This window comes from Gossypium hirsutum, chromosome A13, assembly GCF_007990345.1.
Source record: "Gossypium hirsutum isolate 1008001.06 chromosome A13, Gossypium_hirsutum_v2.1, whole genome shotgun sequence".
In the NCBI taxonomy this organism is placed as follows: Eukaryota; Viridiplantae; Streptophyta; class Magnoliopsida; order Malvales; family Malvaceae; genus Gossypium; species Gossypium hirsutum.
In genome coordinates, this window is record NC_053436.1 from 81,901,520 (window position 1) to 81,920,195 (window position 18,676).

The following is an 18,676-nucleotide window of genomic DNA, read 5'->3' on the forward strand; positions in this document are numbered from 1 at the left end:
TCTTTATCTCTTTTAACATAATTTTTTTATATTTTCTATTTGTTAAAACTAATCTCTATACTTTTCTTTTTTGAATAATTTAATTTTTTTTCTTTATTTTCCTTTTCTTCCCCTTTAATTTTAACTAATAGAAAACATAAAAAAAAGTACATTACAAAAATGAAAAAACGGAGGAAATTAGAGGAAAAAGTAAAATAAAAAAAGAACAGAAAAAATGCAAACATAAAAGAAAAAAAAACTAAATTACTTATTAAAAAAGTATGATGATCAATTATATAATTTAACCTAAAATTTTTGTTCGAAATGATTTAACCTGTCACATCAATTTACAGTTACACCATTAACGACTCAGTGACTAAAATGTTATAACACATTAACGTAAGTGACTAAAACATAACATTTCAAATATAAATGACTAAAATATAATTTAAAATAAATAAAAGTGACTATTTTGATAGTTTAGTCCTTTATCTACTATTAATGTTATAATAAATCAAACACTGATTCTTGTAAAGATATAACCGGACATCGAAAATTTGTACGTTGACCAAAAGTACTGGGCGTTAAGATGGTACAGATGTTGATGCCAATGCCAGAATTTCACACAAGCAGCCCAATATCTATTCCTTAGTTTACCCTATATAACACAAACTCTGATGTTCTCTTTTGACAGCCATTTCAACTACTCAAACCCTCATTATGTGTTTCTTTCTTCTGGAAACTCCAAAAGCACAACTCATCTCAGCCTCAGCAGGTATCATCCAACTAAAGATCATTTGATTTTAGTACAGTTCCAAACATCTGAAAACGGAAGATGTTATGCCATGTAGAAACAGGTAGGCACACACAAGCTTTCTTGGATACCTCAATCAGATTGTTGGTCAACTCTCTTCATCCACGATAATGGTAGATTCATTCCCAATCCCCATGTCCATTAATGTTGCCATTTCATCATCAAGCAACATTGGCAAAGGAGAACCCTGCAAATTTAAACAATAATCACAAATGATACTCCAAAGCCAATAAAAGAGAGCCATCACTATCAAGGTTCACACACATAATTGCTACAACTAGAAAAGAAAACAAATTAGGATAAGGAAGAATAAAACATAAAACACATAATCATGAATTTGATAGAAGATAAACCTCTTCTTGAAGAAACAATTTCAGCTTCAACGACTTGAGTTTAAAAAAGCTTACACAAAGAGCCTTCAGTTTTCCAACCTAAAATAAAGAAATCTAATTGTGAGTGAATCTTCATATGCATGTCCAACTAAATATGGTTGGTAGAAATGGTCAAGAATATTAACTGTGGTAGTGGCTGGCAATTTCTTTGTCAACGGAAGCTTCTCACCAACTGATGAGGCCACACATTTCAGAGTGATAGCTGCATGTTATATACACAGTAGAAAACTTTGGAGTTTATAAAGAGAAATTGATGAAAAAAAGGAAATATCTAAGATTCATACACAATAGTCCGGAGGCCATCTTCTGAGGGCCTGCTGCTCCCACTGATGGCCTTTCATCCTCAATCCCATAAAAGTTCTTCAACTCAACAAACCTGGGATTGAAGTTTAAGTACAGAAATAGCAGTAAAAATTTCAGTCATGCACATAGTTTATAGGAGTAAATTTACCGGGGATGAAGGCAGTTAATCTCTTCTGGATTATCAAGCAACTTTGACATTACTAGGCGCACATATCTGCAAGAAACATTGAGTATTTACAGCTCAATATGAATGTTAATTTCTCTCTTGGTATAACAAAGATACCGTTGTGGTCGAGGATCACTGATTTTCATCTGAGTGGTAGCAATAGAGGCTAAAGAAGGTTTTAAATCAAAGCCCTCAGTACTTGAGGTGTTAATCATTTTCATGTAATTATTTCAAATGAAGGTTACTAGACATCATGATAAGTTATCATTATCCAGCTATCATTTATTTAAATTACAGTATGATAGAAGACAAACAGTAATTAGAAACTAACAAGATTTACTAAAATAACTTCCCTGGCATGACAGACAAGTGACTTAAAAGCTTCAGATAAAGTGTGAAACCAGAAATTAAAAGACATATACCAATATTAATAGTTTCTCAAGATATATCTGCCTAGGAACTTTGTTAGTATGGACTGCTAACTTTGGCAAGTGGGACCATGAATCACCAACCATTATGCCTTATCTCCCTAAAAATCAAAGGTTTGAGGCAGAAAATATAAAACAGAAATAAATAATGTAAAAAATATCAAGAATAAGTGAGAAGAAGAAAAGAGAATGAAACAAAAGCCAAAGCACGATTTCATTTCAGAAAAAAACAGAGTAATCATATTTCTCAAAGAAACCAATACCGGATTTCTGACTCCTTTCTTTCACGAGCACTTATCTGAAAGATTGTTGGGTTACATCAGAGTCATTAGAACCTCATAACAGAATGAAAACAAGGGGGGTTTTCATGCAGCGTCTAGAGTTTACCTCACTTCCATTTAGCATTTCAACTTTTGCTAATCGTGCAATCAAAACAAATCTTGGGAGACCACCTCTTCCAGGATCAGCTATCGGATTATCAGAAAACCTGATGTCCTTAGCATAATTAAAAAAGAAGAAAAGAAGTTAAAACATTTCAGATGTAGCCAAGGGAAAGAGAGAAAAAGGGTACCACAAAAAGTTCAGTCCAACAGAAAGAATCTAGTGCATACCGGAGTCAACTATCATCAAGATCTTGCTAATTTAGCCATGTTAGCTTAGTCCCTCCACTCAAGGTCTAGTTTAGTGGATATGATAATTATAAAACTTACTTGATCAGGTAGATAAGCACCAAAATTAAAAATTCACAAAAGCACCTCACAATACATGTTTGGGCAGCCTGATTGATGTGAATTCATGGAAAAGGATAACAGGAAACATCCCAATCTAGTAGGTAGTTATGTTCACAAAAGCATAATGTCACCCTTAACCATAAATATTTGATTTTACCCCCACAGAATTAATTACATAAGTAGCAGCATTTTCTACACTACAGAGCTACTGCCAAGCACATAGACAAGATGCTTCAGATGAAGAAACCTTACAATAAGTTTTGGGAAAGTGTTCAATGAGTCAATTGAAGCCAAATCGTTAATTTCATTACTTCCTGAAGCATAAAACAATTAGACAATAGATTAACGAGGGAAACAGCCCAAATAACATGTAAAATAAGGAGTTAAGAGATTACCGAGAAGAAGGCATCGTAGATTTTGAAACGGAAAGTAGCTTTCCTCACATGACTCATGATTACTGAGAAATTCTTGTATCTTATTCTTATCTGGGTAAAAGATGCAGGTCAACTTGTTCTTGTTCAAATAAAGCTGCTCCAAACTGACAGAGAATTACTGAGAGTTAATGAGTTATCAAGAGAATTCAGTGACTAGAAAATATGGGGACACATTCCTGGAAAGAAGCAATAATTTCATTCTGACCTTTTCAGTTGAGAAAGTTTCAAGATTTCATCCCATTCAGCTAAGCAATTATCTTCCAAATTCAGAAGCCGCAAAGAATCAAATCCCTGAACGGTGGAGGAAGATGTTGGCTGACAACAAAAATAAAAATAAAAAACATAGACATGAATCAGAGAATTAGGAACACTTAGTGTTTGAAATAATTAGATATAAAAGAAAATTCTTCTTTGAAAGCTGTATAGTATTTCTTCAATTTCACAACTGATTGTTCATGCTAGTTCAACTAGTTTGCCATAGTTTTCCATGCAGCCCACAGAATTTGTGTATAATAGTCATTGAAATCATTTTTGCTGACACTATTACCCATTTAAGCCACCATTCTTTCAACCCAATGCTTCAGTTAGGCACTTAAAAAGTCCTGTTTTTGATATGGATTTCTGCGGACGAGATCAAATCTAGTCGTGACAGTCCAGTAAAAGGTAACAGAATTCTTCTTAGATCTATTAACCAACTAAATCCAAATTTGGAACTACCTACCATATCTTTAATTAACCAGTAATGCAAAAGAAAAGAAAAGAGAAGGGAATAAATAATTAATCCTCTTCAGACAAAGAAAACAGAGAAAAGAAAATCCAACGTCAACAAAAGGCCTAATTATACTAAAGATACAAAGCAAAACTAGAGAGATTTTGGTCCAGTCATATTACAGAATGGCTGGCAAACTGGCTGACGACATATCTGCAACTCGCCTGCAAGAAGCTGGAATCGCTAGTAATCACCAGTCAGCCATAAGGTGGTGAATAAAATAATAATAATAAAGCCTTCAAATTGAGGTCTTCAAACTCATTTTTATAATTTTCTATCCACTAGAATGTTCCACTTTATATGCTCAAAAAGGCATATTAACATCATTAAGCTTCCTTTGAGAAGTGAAGAACATAAGTACAGATGAGTAAAAGAAAGAACCAATTGAAATTTTAAAGGACATCCTTACAAGGTAGGACTCCTTTTTAGGACACCAACTTCCTAAGTAACTAAAAAAAAAATTAAAATACTGTTAAAAACAGGCTATTTCAATTATATTTTTCACAAGAAATTACATAAATATTTATAGACATAGTGAGCCTAACTTAGGAAACTTTACACTAGGAAACATACTAATTCTAGGGATGTTGTACCTAAAAACAGCCTTAAAATTAGGGATAAAATATTTACAGAATCCTATTTGATACACTCAAATATTCCATAATTAGGAAACTGAAATCTGACACTCCCTCTCAAGCTGGGAAGTGGATATCATCCATTCTCAGCTTGCTTACTAATTTCTGAAACAACTTCCCAGACAATCCCTTGGTAAGTATGTCTGCTAGTTGACCATCAGTGGACACAAATGGAGTGCAAATTAAGCCACTGTCCAGTTTTTCCTTTATAAAATGTCTGTCAACCTCAATGTGCTTCGTTCGATCATGTTGAACTGGATTATGTGCAATATTGATAGCATACTTATTATCGCAATACAACTTCATTGGACCTTCCCACTCGATCTTCAAATCTTCCAAAATAATTTTTATCCATAACAACTCACAAACTCCAAGAGCCATCGCCCTAAATTCAGCTTCTGCACTAGATCTAGCCACAACATAATCTGCATTAGTATAGGCTTCAAGGGTTAAATTCTGCCCCTTTTTAAATAGGATTCCTTTGCCTAATGTGCCCTTTAAGTACTGTAGAATCTGATATACGGCTCTAAGATGTGATTCTTTGGGATTGTGCATAAACTGACTTACAACACCTACTGCATAGGCAATATCTGGTCTGGTATGAGACAAGTAAATGAGCTTCCCCACAAGTCTTTGATATGACATTTTATCAACTGCTGCATCTTCTAGTGCATTTCCAAGTCTGTGGTTCACCTCTATGGGCGTCTCTGCTGGTTTACAACCCAACTTGCCCGTCTCTGTCAACAAATCAACTATGTATTTTTGCTGAGATATGAATATTCCTTCCCGAGAGTGTGCCACTTCAATACCAAGGAAATATTTTAACTTACCGAGCTCTTTGACTTCAAATTCTTTTACTAGGCATTTCTTTAAATTCTCCATTCCTTCTAGATCATCACCAGTCACTATAATGTCATCAACATAGACTAATAAAGTAGTCACTCCCCCTGAAAATGAGTGTTTTACAAATAGAGTGTGATCTCCTTGACTCTGTTTATACCCCAACTTGAGCATTACTTTGGTAAATCTTCCAAACCAAGCCCTCGGGGACTGTTTTAGTCCGTATAAAGCCTTTTTTAGTCTGCAAACTACCTGTCTTGTATTTGGACCGAATCCTGGAGGAACATCCATATAGACTTCCTCCTCAAGATCACCGTGTAAAAAGGCATTTTTGATGTCAAATTGCTGTAATTTCCAGCCTCGGTTGGCAGCTAGTGACAACAACACTCTTATAGTGTTCATCTTTGCTACAGGGGCAAATGTCTCAAGGTAGTCTATTCCATACATTTGAGTGTACCCTTTAGCTACCAATCTTGTTTTGTACCTCTCCAAAGAACCTTCTGACTTATATTTCACTGTGTACACCCAGCGAATCCCGCTTGTTTCTTTCCTCTCGGTAATTGCACTAAGTCCCATGTCTTATTTTTTTCAAGAGCTTCCATTTCAACTTTCATGGCATTTTTCCAATTCTCATCTTCTAATGCCTCGAATACAGTTTTGGGAATGGAGATAGAATTTAGGCTGGTAAGAAAGGTTTTGTGGTTATGGAAAAGTTTTTGTAAGACATGAATAGGTACAAGGGATGTTTTGTACAGGTTCTAGTCCCGTTTCTAATAGCAATGGGAAAATCATCTAAATTTGCCGTATTAGAATTCAAAGTAGGTTCAGCAATTACCTCAGGTCGTATAGGAGAAGAAGATGATTGAACTTGCACCGGTGCCTTCTTCCTTGAGTAAACCAGTAAAGGACGAGTAGTGTCCTGAATTCCTCTTGGTGATTTGGGTGTATTAGGCTCTGTTTCAGGTTGTATAGGGGCCATTGTTTCAAGTCGGGCAGGTTGGTTAGTAGGCAAGGACTGAGTGGGAGTGTTTGGTTGCTGGACAGGAGCTGGAATGTGAGTGTTTTGCTGCTGGACAGGAGCTAGAATGTGAGTGTTTTGTTGCTGGACAAGAGCTGGAATGTCAAGAAGAAAAAATTCTTCGTCCTTATCTTCTGTGAATAAGATCTCCCCCTGAAGATAAGGACGAGTAAAGAAATTCTCTTGTTCTGCAAAAGTAACATCTGCTGTTACAAAAAAAATTTGTGTGGCTGGATGATAGCATTTGTACCCCTTTTGAGTGGAAGAATAACCAAGAAAGACACACTTGATAGCTCGTGGATCAAATTTTCCTCTATTTTGAGAATGAACATGTACAAAAGCAACACAGCCAAATATTTTGGGAGTAAGGTTACTTGAAGTATTGAAATCAGGAAAGAATTTTGCTAGAACTTGCATAGGACTTTGAGATTCAAGGACTTTTGTAGGCAATCTATTTATCAAATGAGTAGCAGTTAAAATAGCCTCCCCCCAATATTGTTTAGGGACATTTTTTTGGAACAAAAGAGCTCTTGTAATAGGTAAAATGTGACCATTCTTTCTTTCGGCAACACCATTTTTTTGGGGTGTACTAATACAAGATGCCTCATGTATAATGCCTCTTTCTTGGAAATATGTTGAGAGAAATTGATTGACATAATCCTTGGTATTGTCTGACCTAAACCTTTTTATTTCAGCTCCAAATTGTGTTTTGATCATGTTGTAAAAGGTTGGAAAGACAGACCTTACATCAAATTTTTGTTTTAAAAATATCCAAGACACACGAGTACAATCATCAATAAAGGATACAAACCACCGAGCCCCAGAAATATTTAAAATAGTGGATGGCCCCTAAACATCACTATGAATAAGAGTAAAAGGAGTGAAAGTTCTTTTATTGCTTACTGAAAAAGAGGTACGTTATGTTTTGCAAGTTCATAGATATCACAATGAAATTTTTCAACAGCCAATCCTTTGAACAATGAAGGAAACATAATTTTAAGGACTCTAAACGATGGATGACCAAGGCGAAGGTGATAGAGCCAAATTTGGTCTTTATTGGTTTTAATAGATTCGGATATGAAAGATAAAGGTGAGGAATTCAAAGCACTAACTTCTCCACTGGATTCTTCAAGATAGTATAGGCCATTTACTTCCTTAGCATGTCCAATCATCCTCCTCGTATTCTGTTCCTAAAAAAGACATCGATTGTGATAAAAAACCACTTTACAGTTAGAGTCTTTGGTAATTCTTTGAATGGATAAAAGATTGGTAAATAATTTTGGAACATGAAGGACATTTTTAAGAGTAAGGGTTTTGTTTATAACAATATCACCCTGACCAGCCACTGTGATCACAGAACCATCAGCTACTATTATTTTTCTACTACTAGGGCAAGGTGTATATGAAACAAATTTTTGTGAGTGGGTCATGTGGTCTGTAGCTCCTGAGTCAATAACCCAAGAACTTTTGGTGACTGTATCTGAGACTTTAGAATCTTGAGAAGAGGATATACCTGAAAAAGTCAAACTACAAGTACCTGTTGAAGAAGTTTTTTCTAATGATCCCAGCAAATTTTTTAACTTCTCAATTTCTTCTTTATTGAATTCAACAGGTGATTCCTGAGAATTATTTTTTCCATCCAGCTGTCTTGCTGTATATGCTCGTCCTTTTCCCTTTGGTTGTCCACCTTTTTCTGAAAAATTTTTATTTGTTGTTTGTGGCTTCCCATGGAGTTTCCAGCATCTTTCTTTAGTGTGACGGGCCTTTTTACAGTAGGTGCACCATACGGAATCCCTGTTAATAGGCTTTGTATGTTCTGTCTGTCTATTATCTTCACTATTTGGCTGCTCCAGGCCAAATCTCCTCTCACTTACAGCTTTTGTAACCAAGGCTGAACTATCCACTTGACTGTTCTCAACCATAACTCCTCTTCTTCCTTCCTCAGCACGAACAATTGCAATTGTCTCATTTAGTGATGGTAGTTCCTCTTTTCCAAGTACTTGAACTCTTACTGCATCAAACTCAACATTTAGTCCAGCAAGAAAATCATAAATTCGATCCTTTTCAACGAACCTTTTCAGGAGTGCTGCATCTTCACTGCACTTCATCTGAATGCACTGGTAATGATCCATCTCTTGCCATAAACTTTGCAACAGATTGGAATACTCCGTGATTGATCGACTTTCTTGCTTGGTAGATGAAATCTTAGTCTTGATTTCATAGATTTGAGTAGCATCTCGAACTTTAGAATAAGTCTGTTTCACAGCTTCCCATATTTCTTTGGATGTGTTAAGAAACATGCATGTATCACTAATTTCTGGCATCATAAAGTTCCATAACCAAGACATTACCATAGAGTCTTGTTCATCCCAAACATCAAACTTAGGATCTCCTTCTTTAGGTCTAGTTCCGAGTAAGTGACTCAAGTTTTCTCTTCCCTTCAAGAACGTACGAACCAGTTGAGACCACTTCAGGTAATTTTTCCCATTTAGCCTGTAGGCTACTTGGATGTTCTGAAACTCACTTGTTGGGTTTGAGTTGTTCACAGAAACTTCTAAGACATCCCCAGTGTTACTGATCTTGACAGTTTCAGTCATGTTTCGTTTGAACAAATTTTACAGGCTTGAGGGCTGGTTGGAATCAGGAAAAAAAATCGCCAGATAAAGAAAAAAATCCCAAAAATCGGGCTAAAAAAGCTCTGATACCATGTTAAAAACAGGCTATTTCAATTATATTTTTCACAAGAAATTACATAAATATTTATAGACATAGTGAGCCTAACTTAGGAAACTTTACACTAGGAAACATACTAATTCTAGGGATGCTGTACCTAAAAACAGCCTTAAAGTTAGGGATAAAATATTTACAGAATCCTATTTGATACACTCAAATATTCCTTAATTAGGAAACTGAAATCTGAAAAATACCAACAACCACCCCCCCCCCCAAAAAAAAACAAAGCAATTAATCAAAGGAATCATCTAAAGCTCCTACCCTTATTGCAATCAATTGAACCTTATTGTTATTTACACTCAATTAAGGTCCTTGTTTGGATGAAAAGTGCCATGTGGATTAGCACCATTAACTGTCTATGCCAGCTATGATGAAAATGTTGTGGGGCAATATTGTCATGAACGAATTTTGCATATGGCACTAATATACGTGTGTGTGCATGTATCATTTTCCCTCATTTCCATTAATGCCAGAGTAAAATTTCTATCACACCCTTGGCACCACATGCAAAATTCCATTCCACATTGTTTGTGCCACAAAGAATGTTAAGTGTGTTAAACAAAAAGCATTTCTCATTAAAATAATTACTCAAATTGGTTATAAACAAATGTTGAAGGTCTAATTTGATTGTAATAAAAATATAAGGGCTTAGATGGGAAAACTAATAAGGGCATATCTTCTATTTTTGTCTAACACCAATTTACAAGTCCCCAAACAATTTAATAGCAGCTAAGAGAGTCCACATAAACATACAGAATGTTGAAATACATGTTGAAGTTCCTAGAATAATCAATTGAGCTTTTCTAAGAATTTTTTATTTATATTTTAGTAGTTTACTAGAATAAAGGAATTACTTTCCCAGCTATTTTGTGTCTTTTTATTATTATTTATATTCAATTCTTTGCTTAATAAAACTAGAACAGTTTTATTGAATACTCTCTTCAAAACTTTCATGGTATCAAAGCTAGGTTAAATTTTCAGTAACACCATGGTTAAAACAACCTTCACTGGAGATAAGAGATCCAACAACCAAACGGAGGTAGAACGTTCTACCGTCGGAACAACTACCAAGAGTGCAATGACTCAAGGGATAGAAACATCTCACCTCTCTTTTCAGTTGACATCTCACAAGCTGAATGACAAGAATTACTTCGAATGGTCGCAATTCGTGAAGTTAGCAATTGATGGACGCGCCAGGGTAGGTCATTTAACTGGAGAAGTCAAGCAACCATAGGTGAGAGATCCAAGGATGAACACATGAATGTCAAAAAATTCTATGATAATTGCATGGCTTATTAATTCCATGGAAATATCTATAGGTAAACCTTTTTTTTTCTCCCAACTATTAAAGATATTTGGGACGCTATGAATGACACTTAGGGTGGGTTTGGATAGGCGGTGGGGTGCGGTGCGTTTAACTTACTTTTTATCTTATGCTACAATATCACTACAGTATCTAATCTCACCACCATCGCTGTTTTTACACTAACGCCAGGTAAACGCACCGCCGATCTAAACCTACCCTTATTCTAATTTAGAAAACGCTTCACAAATCTTTGAGTTAAAAATAAAACTCTGGAAGACTAGGCAAGGGGAAAAGGAGGTTACTTTTTATTATAACGAGATGATATCTTTTTTACAAGAACTAGATCATTGTTATAATGATGAATGGGACTGTCCTAGAGATAGTGTAAAAGCTACGAGAAAAGAAGAGAATGAGTAAGCTTATTTGTTTTTGGCTGGTTTAAATAGAGAATTTGATGAAGTGAGATCTCGGATTCCAGAGAAAAAGCCGCTTCCAACACTCTTGTGAGATTTTTCTAAGGTTAGAAGAGAAGAGATTAGGAGAAAAGTAATGTTAAGGCCAGGACTTGAAGCTAACGATGATAACTTTGCTCTTATGACTGTTAAAAATGATGATGACAATGAAAGAAGGAAGAAACCTTGGTGCGACCACTGCAAAAAATATTGTCACACTTGAGAAACGTGTTGAAAGCTCCATGGAAAATCGACGAATAGGAGAAAGAAGAGTGGCAATGGTCGTGGTTCACAATCTAGGCATAACAAAGCTTTCCAATCGACTAATGAAAATCATGAGCAACAAAGTTCTCAGGAAGGGTCTCCATTCATTAAGTAAAAACTAGAGCATCTACTCAGGTTTTTTCAATAACCACAGTTTCAGATGAATTCTTCTATTCTTAACTCATCCAATAGTCCTTCTTGCTCCTTTGCCCAATTAAGTACTGATTCTTTTGTATTTTTCAGTGTCAAGCCTTGTAAAACAAACACGTGGATTGTTATTAAAAAGGAGTATGAATGTGTAGAGTCTGATCATGAGAACAAACAAAAGAGTTGCTCGTTTACTCAAGAAGAAACCGAAATCAAGACAGTAGAATCCACCATATTTATCACCATGGATCCGACCCGCAAAATCTTGTCAAAAGTCTAAGTAAACTCGTAATTTAACCAATGAATTTTTTGATTTAGATATTCCAATTGCTAAAAGAAAAGGTATTAGAAATATCGTTAAATATCCCATGTCTAAATTTGTGTCTTATAAAGCCTTGCCTTTGACATTCTCAACCTTTCTTTCGTCTCAATAATGTAAAAATACTAAAAAATGTGAAAGATGTTTTCAAGGTTCCTAAATGGAAGGAGGCTACTTTAGAAAAGATGCGTGCTTTTGAAAAAATAAGTACATGAGAAACAGTGGAATTACCTATAGGAAAAAAAACAGTGGGCTGCAAATGAGTGTTCACGACCAAATTCAGACCAGATGGATCTTTAGACAGATACAAAGCTCAGCTGGTGGCTAAAGGGTACACTCAAACATACGAGATAGACTATCTTGAGACATTTGCTCTAGTAGCTAAGTTAAATACTGTTAGAGTTCTTTTATCCATTGTTGTTAATCTTGATTGGTCTTTACAGCAACTAGATGTGAAAATGCTTTCCTAAGTGGAAAACTTGAAGAAAAAGTTTATATAGATCCTCCAGGTTTTGAAGAAAACTTTAGAACTCAAGTAGGGAAGCTCAAGAAATCTTTTTATGGCCTAAAGCAATCTCCTCAAGCTTGGTTTGAACGGTTCACTCAGGTTGTTAAAAAACAAGTTACTCACAAGGACAATCTGATCAAACAATGTTCTACTAAAATTCACAAAAAGGTAGAATAACAGTTATTATAGCCTATGTCGATGATATCATTCTTACAGGAGATGATGTGGATGAAATAAGGCGTCTCAAGCAGCATCTAGCATTGGAGTTTGAGATCAAAGACTTGGGTCCTTTAAAATACTTCCTTGAAATGAAAGTTGCTTGATCAAAAAAGGGTCTTGTGGTCTCTTAGAAAAAATATGTGATTGATCTTTTAAAAGAGACTGGGATGAGTGGTTGCTGCTCAACTAACACAGCAATTGGTTCAAATGTAAAATTCAAAAATAAAGAAAGAAGATCAATTGATAAAAGGCAATACCAGAGATTAGTTGGTAAGTTAATCTACTTATCACATACAAGGCCAGACATAACTTTTGCAGTAAACTTAGTGAGTCAATTTATGCACTGTGTTTCGAATCCTGAGATATTTGAAGATTTCACTTGACAATGGCTTATTTTTCAAGAAGTCTGAACAAAGAAGAATTAAAGCTTATGCAAATGCAAACTAGGCAGGCTCAATAATAGATAGAAGATCTACATCAACATACTGTACATTTGTTTGGGGAAACCTTGTGACTTGGCGAAGCAGAAAACAAAGTGTTGTACCAAGAAGTAGTGCAGAGGCTGAGTTTAGATCAATGGCTCAAGGAATTTGTAAAATGATGTGGTTAAAAATAATTATGAAAAAGCTAAGGAAACCAATAATTTCACCAATGAAGTTGTACTGTGATAGCAAAGCTGCCATTAGCATTGCTCACAACCCAATCCTACATGACAAAACTAAACATTTAAGATTGATAGACATTATATCAAGGAGAAGATTGAATAAGGTCAAATATGCATGCCGTTTGTTCCTTCAAAACAACAGATTGCTGACGTACTCACCAAAGGGCATTCTAAGACAAGCTTTGATTTTCTTATAAGCAAGTTGAACATGATTGATATATATGTACCAACTTGAGGGAGGATATTGAAATACGTGTTGAAGCTCCATCTATTTTAGGATATTTTTTAAAGTTATTTATGTAGATAAATCCTAGAATAATCAATTGAGATTCTTTAGAATTTTTTTTTATTTTTCTTTTAGTAGTTTACTAGAATAAGGAAATTACTTTTCCAGTTATATTATGAGTCTTTTTTTTCTATTTATATTCAATTCTTTGCTTAATAAAATTAGAATAGTTTTATTGAATACTCTCTTAAAAACTTTCACAGAATCTCACAGATAAGTACATACAAAAGGATAGGGAGATTATTTTGTTGGAGAGCTGCTATCTATTCATTCAAAGCTTTTATTAACATAAAATTACTTTCCTGTTTAAATCTCTATCAAAGTAATTAAGGCATGATGAAAGAACTCTTAGACCCACGCATGACGATGAAAGGAAAATATAGCGAGACAAGCTATCAATGCAATGAAACGCATGTTCCATTTTATTATGAGGGTCATTTCTTTAATGATTAATGCACATGAGACTTCCAAGGATAGAATTAGCTTAGTTCTTTATTAGGGTTTTGAAGTTGACCATTGTGCCTATTTATTTTCATGCACAAAACTGTAATCTTTTAAATTCATATAAGGCACTAGTAGATTAGAGAACACAAGGCTTTATGAGGGAATCAAGTTATTTGCTTACTAAGGCATCCACTTTGAAGTGTCAATTTCTTCATTTCATCATCTTATTGACATCATTCCTTCACTTGTCCAAATTTATACATGAACAAAATTGACCATACAACAGATCAAGCTGCCAATCCAACCCTCTTTTTACTATGATTTGCACGATCTAGAACTCTAATTCTGTAAACACAGCAACCACCCCCCCCCCAAAAAAAAACACTATTCCAAGACCTCCAATGATTCCTAGTTGAAATATTGTATGAAGTCCTTTATGTCAATGGTAACTACAAAAGCATCGAATCCCACAAATGGTGATGAAAAAAAAGGCAGGCTCCTTTACCCTTTATTTGGTACAAGGTTAAAAAAAATCAAATTTTGACCAAGCATGAAAATATTTTAAGGTATCTTAACTCAGATTTGATAGATGCCAAGTGAGGTTTGTTTTCCATTCTTACTCTCCGCTAACTAAAGTTACACTTTCTGTAATATGAAAACAGAAGAAATTTCAGGAGAGATAAGGACATTGACAAGGGCAAGAGCATACTTCATCTGAGAACTTATATACAGTCAAAATAAAAGTTTTGTGTATAAACCCTAGATCAGTTCATGAAAAGTAGAAAGACTGACACATGCTGTTCAATAAATTAAGAATTCAAATCATCTATCCAGTCCCGTAATTACAACTAATGTGCTGATCAAAGAAGGATTTTGTTCCCTTATTACTTTCATTTTGTGGGAGAAAGCTTGAGTGATAGTATTTTCAAACACATAATTTGATTGAAGTTTCGCAAAAGGAAAAAAAGTGATACCTTTATGCTGCTTATGTTATTCCCCATCAGGTGTAACTCCTCGATCACTGGTAATGAATGTTCAAGGATTTCAACCTGCCGTGACAAAAAGATACCAAATATCTTCATTTAATGGAAACTTGCAGCTATAAATTCTTTGCTTTCTCTCTCTAAATTTCCTCATCCTCATGCAAATCTTAATTGCACATAATACCACTTCCATGATTAAATCAGTTCCAACTACGACTCACAACTTTTATAAAGCACACCTATTCACATAAATTGCAAGATGTTCAATGAATCAAGAATGCCCACCTGTGACCAGTTTATGCCCGTACTGTTCAAAACTAAAACACGGATGGCTTTTAGTAGGGGCAACCCTGTAATGTTCTGTGTCATTAAATTATTAGACAGATTGAGTGCTACAAGATGCGGTAGCTGTTCACATATGGTGCCAACATCCTGCATTAAAAGATTGATTCAAACAGGTGTAAGCAACACAGCCAGGTCATGCAGTGCCAAGCAGTAATTGACTAGTATAGCAGTTCTAGAATCACAAGCAAGTGATTTCATCATTAACATATAACCAGTCTCTTAAAGGTTAAAGCAGAAAAATTGCATACGTCATAGACAACTATTACATCTATGGAAAAACTCAAATGCTGATCTCCCTAAAGAAAATACTATTCTCATTAATTGATATAAATGACATATATGACCCATATAGGTACATAACTGTTAGATGTAAGAACATTCACAAGCATTAAGTTAAACTAAAAACCCAGAAGCAATTAAACATTTATAAAAAGACTTCTATGAGAATCTTACATGTCACTAGTAACTTTGCATTATTCTTTTAATATTTGTTTGCACCTTGGAGCACAAATGCAAGCATAAAGCAAACGTATACCATGAACAATAACAATCTGCAAAAGCAAATAAAAAGCCCAGAATACATAAAACCAAGTGGAAACTAGGCTGGTAATAGAGCGAAGGTGGGGATTTCCTTTATCCACATCCACCCAACTCTGGCATGGATGTTGAAAGCATCCACTTCCATGGATGGCAGTTACATCCATATTCACTCCACACAGCTGCACGCCACTCCACTTTTTTTTCTTAATAATTTTTAATTAAATATTGTAAAACATATATATAATTTACTCATGAATATAATTTCAGTATATATAATTCTTTCGTAGATATATACATATACATAAAATATACATGGTCATGTATATATATGATTTTAGTATATAGAATACCTTAAGGAGTAAATTGTAATTTTAAAAAGTTGGGTAAGGTCAAGCCAAGAAAGCATTTATCAAAATCACTGCACATTGCACCACCCACTTCCACATTTTTTTTTTTTAAATAACCTCCCCATTCAAAGCAGATTGGTGTGAAATCCATGGGTGCATTAGTTTTTTCCATCCCTAGTGGAAAGGATGCTAATTTTATCAATACAAAAGGATAGGCAAAAAAGCATAATTTATTGCATATAAGACATACTCTAATCAATAAAATTGGAACTCCAAAATATATAAAATATGCAATGTATGGTAAATTCAGAAAATGTTGCTTAAATCCAATCTATTTACAGCCAACAATTATCTCAATTAATTCATTTCCCTCAATGAAACTAAAATTAGCAACTCCAGCTACATTCCTAAATGAAAGTTTCTCTAAAATGAACCATGAATTAGCGCATCCAGAAAGAGCAGTTAAAATCCTAAAACAACTCATACAATAAGTATAAGCCAGAAAGTATCTAGAAAGAGTACTCTCGATGCAAATAGTAGAGGATGACACGAATACAGAAAGCATGAAAATGCTATATCAAATGTTCAATCAAAGAACAACTTTATCGAAGGTAGCACCAACTAGGACATGTACCTTCCAATCCGTAATCAAATTTCCCATCAAGTCAAGCTCCTTTAAATCTGCAACAAGAACATAAAAAGTAGGAAGAAAAAAGGCAATAAGTACAGTTGTACCAGCTACTTATTCAGAAAAATGCAACAAATATATGCCAAAACTCCAAAAGGTAAAAGATCACATCAATTGGTTTAAGGTGCCTTAAAAAGTGAAGAAATAAGATAAAAAATGTAACAAAGCTAAGCAATGCATCTTTAAACCAGCCTTTCTAACATGCTTAAGCTCTCAGAGAAAATATCATAAAACTACTTTCACATGAAGTGCAGGTTCAATCATCATACTTATGCTTGTACAAATTTTCTCTGTATGGTGCAAGTAACTTATCTAAGCTTACGGAACAATTACAAACCTAACCTTTTTTATCACTTCTACTCTATGCCAAAAGTAAATTCAACATTATTTTACAATGAAGAAAAAGTTTACTACAAGAACTAAAATTCAAAAGTGAAAAGAAATAAATTAGAAAATATAAGCTTGATTTCCTTTTCTATCATTCAGACATGCATTGCAAAACAATATTATATAACATTTTGCAATCAATGATTGTCATATTTTAGGAACTTCCAAGGGAATGAAGCAATAAAATTCAAATTTCACTATTTGCCTATCAGGATTATACAAATATAAATACAGCTAAAACGTTAAATAATTCTCTGAGCACTCAAGTAAGAACTTCGAAGGTCTATGTACTAGATTTTTTATAGATAAATAGGAAAGAGCAATTCACTTGGCACAGAAGCACTAATTTCAGCCGGATCTCCAGGAGTGCTGACACCCAAATACGATATTGATGCACTTGTCAGCTCTTCAAATCGACTTAGCTTGTCTTGGATCTTGTCTTTACCCAATAGTTGAACTGATACACGCTTGTTGCTGGCTGAAAGCACATACATTTCATCTGCAAAAGCAAAATTTCCTTTCATTCAGTTTTACGTATTACTAGGGAAAAATGCAATCATGATTGAATAAAACTAAAAGATGATGGAAAATTTAACCACAGTTACAAGGAAAAAGTAAAATCCCAAATATATTTTGTTTTGCTGTTGTTTCCTATGGAAATCTCAAATCAAAGAGCAGTATAAACCCTTACCCTCATCTTGTTCGGTGGATTGGGATTGATATCTGAGCTTAAGAGCTTGAAGAAGTGAAATGCCGAGGCTGAGGTTCTGAGGTCTCAGGAATGAGGCGGAGTTTTGGGATCGACCTTGTAAGTATCGGACTCCATTGATGGAGCCATCATGTTTGCCATCTCCTTCATTGTCCCAGTCGACCCCGACCCAAGTGCCAGAGTACCCTTCCACGTTGCCAACGAACTTCACAGTACCCACGCGGCGGGGATCGGTGGATGAGTGGACGCGTTGCCCAAGTGTGAAAAACGTGGTTTGCTCCATTTTGATAACTAGTCTTGTTCGTTAACCGGGGAATTTGCCTTTGGATGTTCAAGAATGAATTGAAATAAATAAGCATCAAAACATTCTTTTATATATAACTTAAAAAACAAAAAAAACACAAAAGAAATGGAAGATTAAAAGGAAATGTCGAACTTGGGGGGTTCAGTCACTAAGGAGACTGTTGAAGAGCAGCGAGCCCCTTTTCATTCGTTTCCAGCAACCTTATTTTTCTTAATTAATTCTAGTTTATGTTTATCTGTTTTTGTATTTGAAAATTCTATATTTTGTATTGTTTACTAAAATATTAAAGAATTCTATGTAGAAATTACTTTTTTAAATATCCACATTTGTGAGTTTATTGTGCCCCTTTGTTTTTTAATATTAGATTTTAATTTAATTGATATAAATATTATTGTTAATATAAAATGTATAAATTTAAGTATGTCAAGATACATTATCCTCTATGATACTTTTAAGTATTATGTCAAAAAATTTGATACATCAAAAACTATTGATATTGTTCAAAAATAATAATTTTTATGT

At 34.6% G+C, this 18,676-nt stretch overlaps 1 protein-coding gene across 5 annotated transcripts; it reads right to left on the reverse strand.

Moving 5' to 3' along the window:
* Window positions 1-412: 412 nt before the first annotated feature.
* On the reverse strand, window positions 413-18,416 carry LOC107939040 (tubulin-folding cofactor E). Of its 5 annotated transcripts, none has more exons than XM_041086132.1 (16): window positions 18,287-18,416; window positions 17,833-18,171; window positions 17,470-17,640; window positions 16,701-16,747; window positions 15,120-15,266; window positions 14,826-14,900; window positions 3,453-3,538; window positions 3,209-3,351; window positions 3,066-3,127; window positions 2,470-2,577; window positions 2,346-2,380; window positions 1,637-1,702; window positions 1,470-1,561; window positions 1,311-1,387; window positions 1,147-1,224; window positions 413-980 (listed from the first exon to the last, which is right to left on the reverse strand). In XM_041086132.1, the coding sequence occupies exons 2-16, from the start codon at window positions 18,131-18,133 to the stop codon at window positions 882-884; spliced, it is 1,587 nt and encodes a 528-aa protein (XP_040942066.1). In that variant the 5' UTR covers window positions 18,134-18,171; window positions 18,287-18,416; the 3' UTR covers window positions 413-881. The 5 variants fall into 5 exon arrangements, with proteins under 5 accessions (XP_040942066.1, XP_016727817.1, XP_016727819.1 ...); XM_016872328.2 differs by having other exon boundaries at window positions 3,453-3,562; XM_016872330.2 differs by having other exon boundaries at window positions 413-765; window positions 865-980; window positions 3,453-3,562; window positions 17,833-18,386.
* Between the last annotated feature and the right edge of the window lie 260 nt (window positions 18,417-18,676).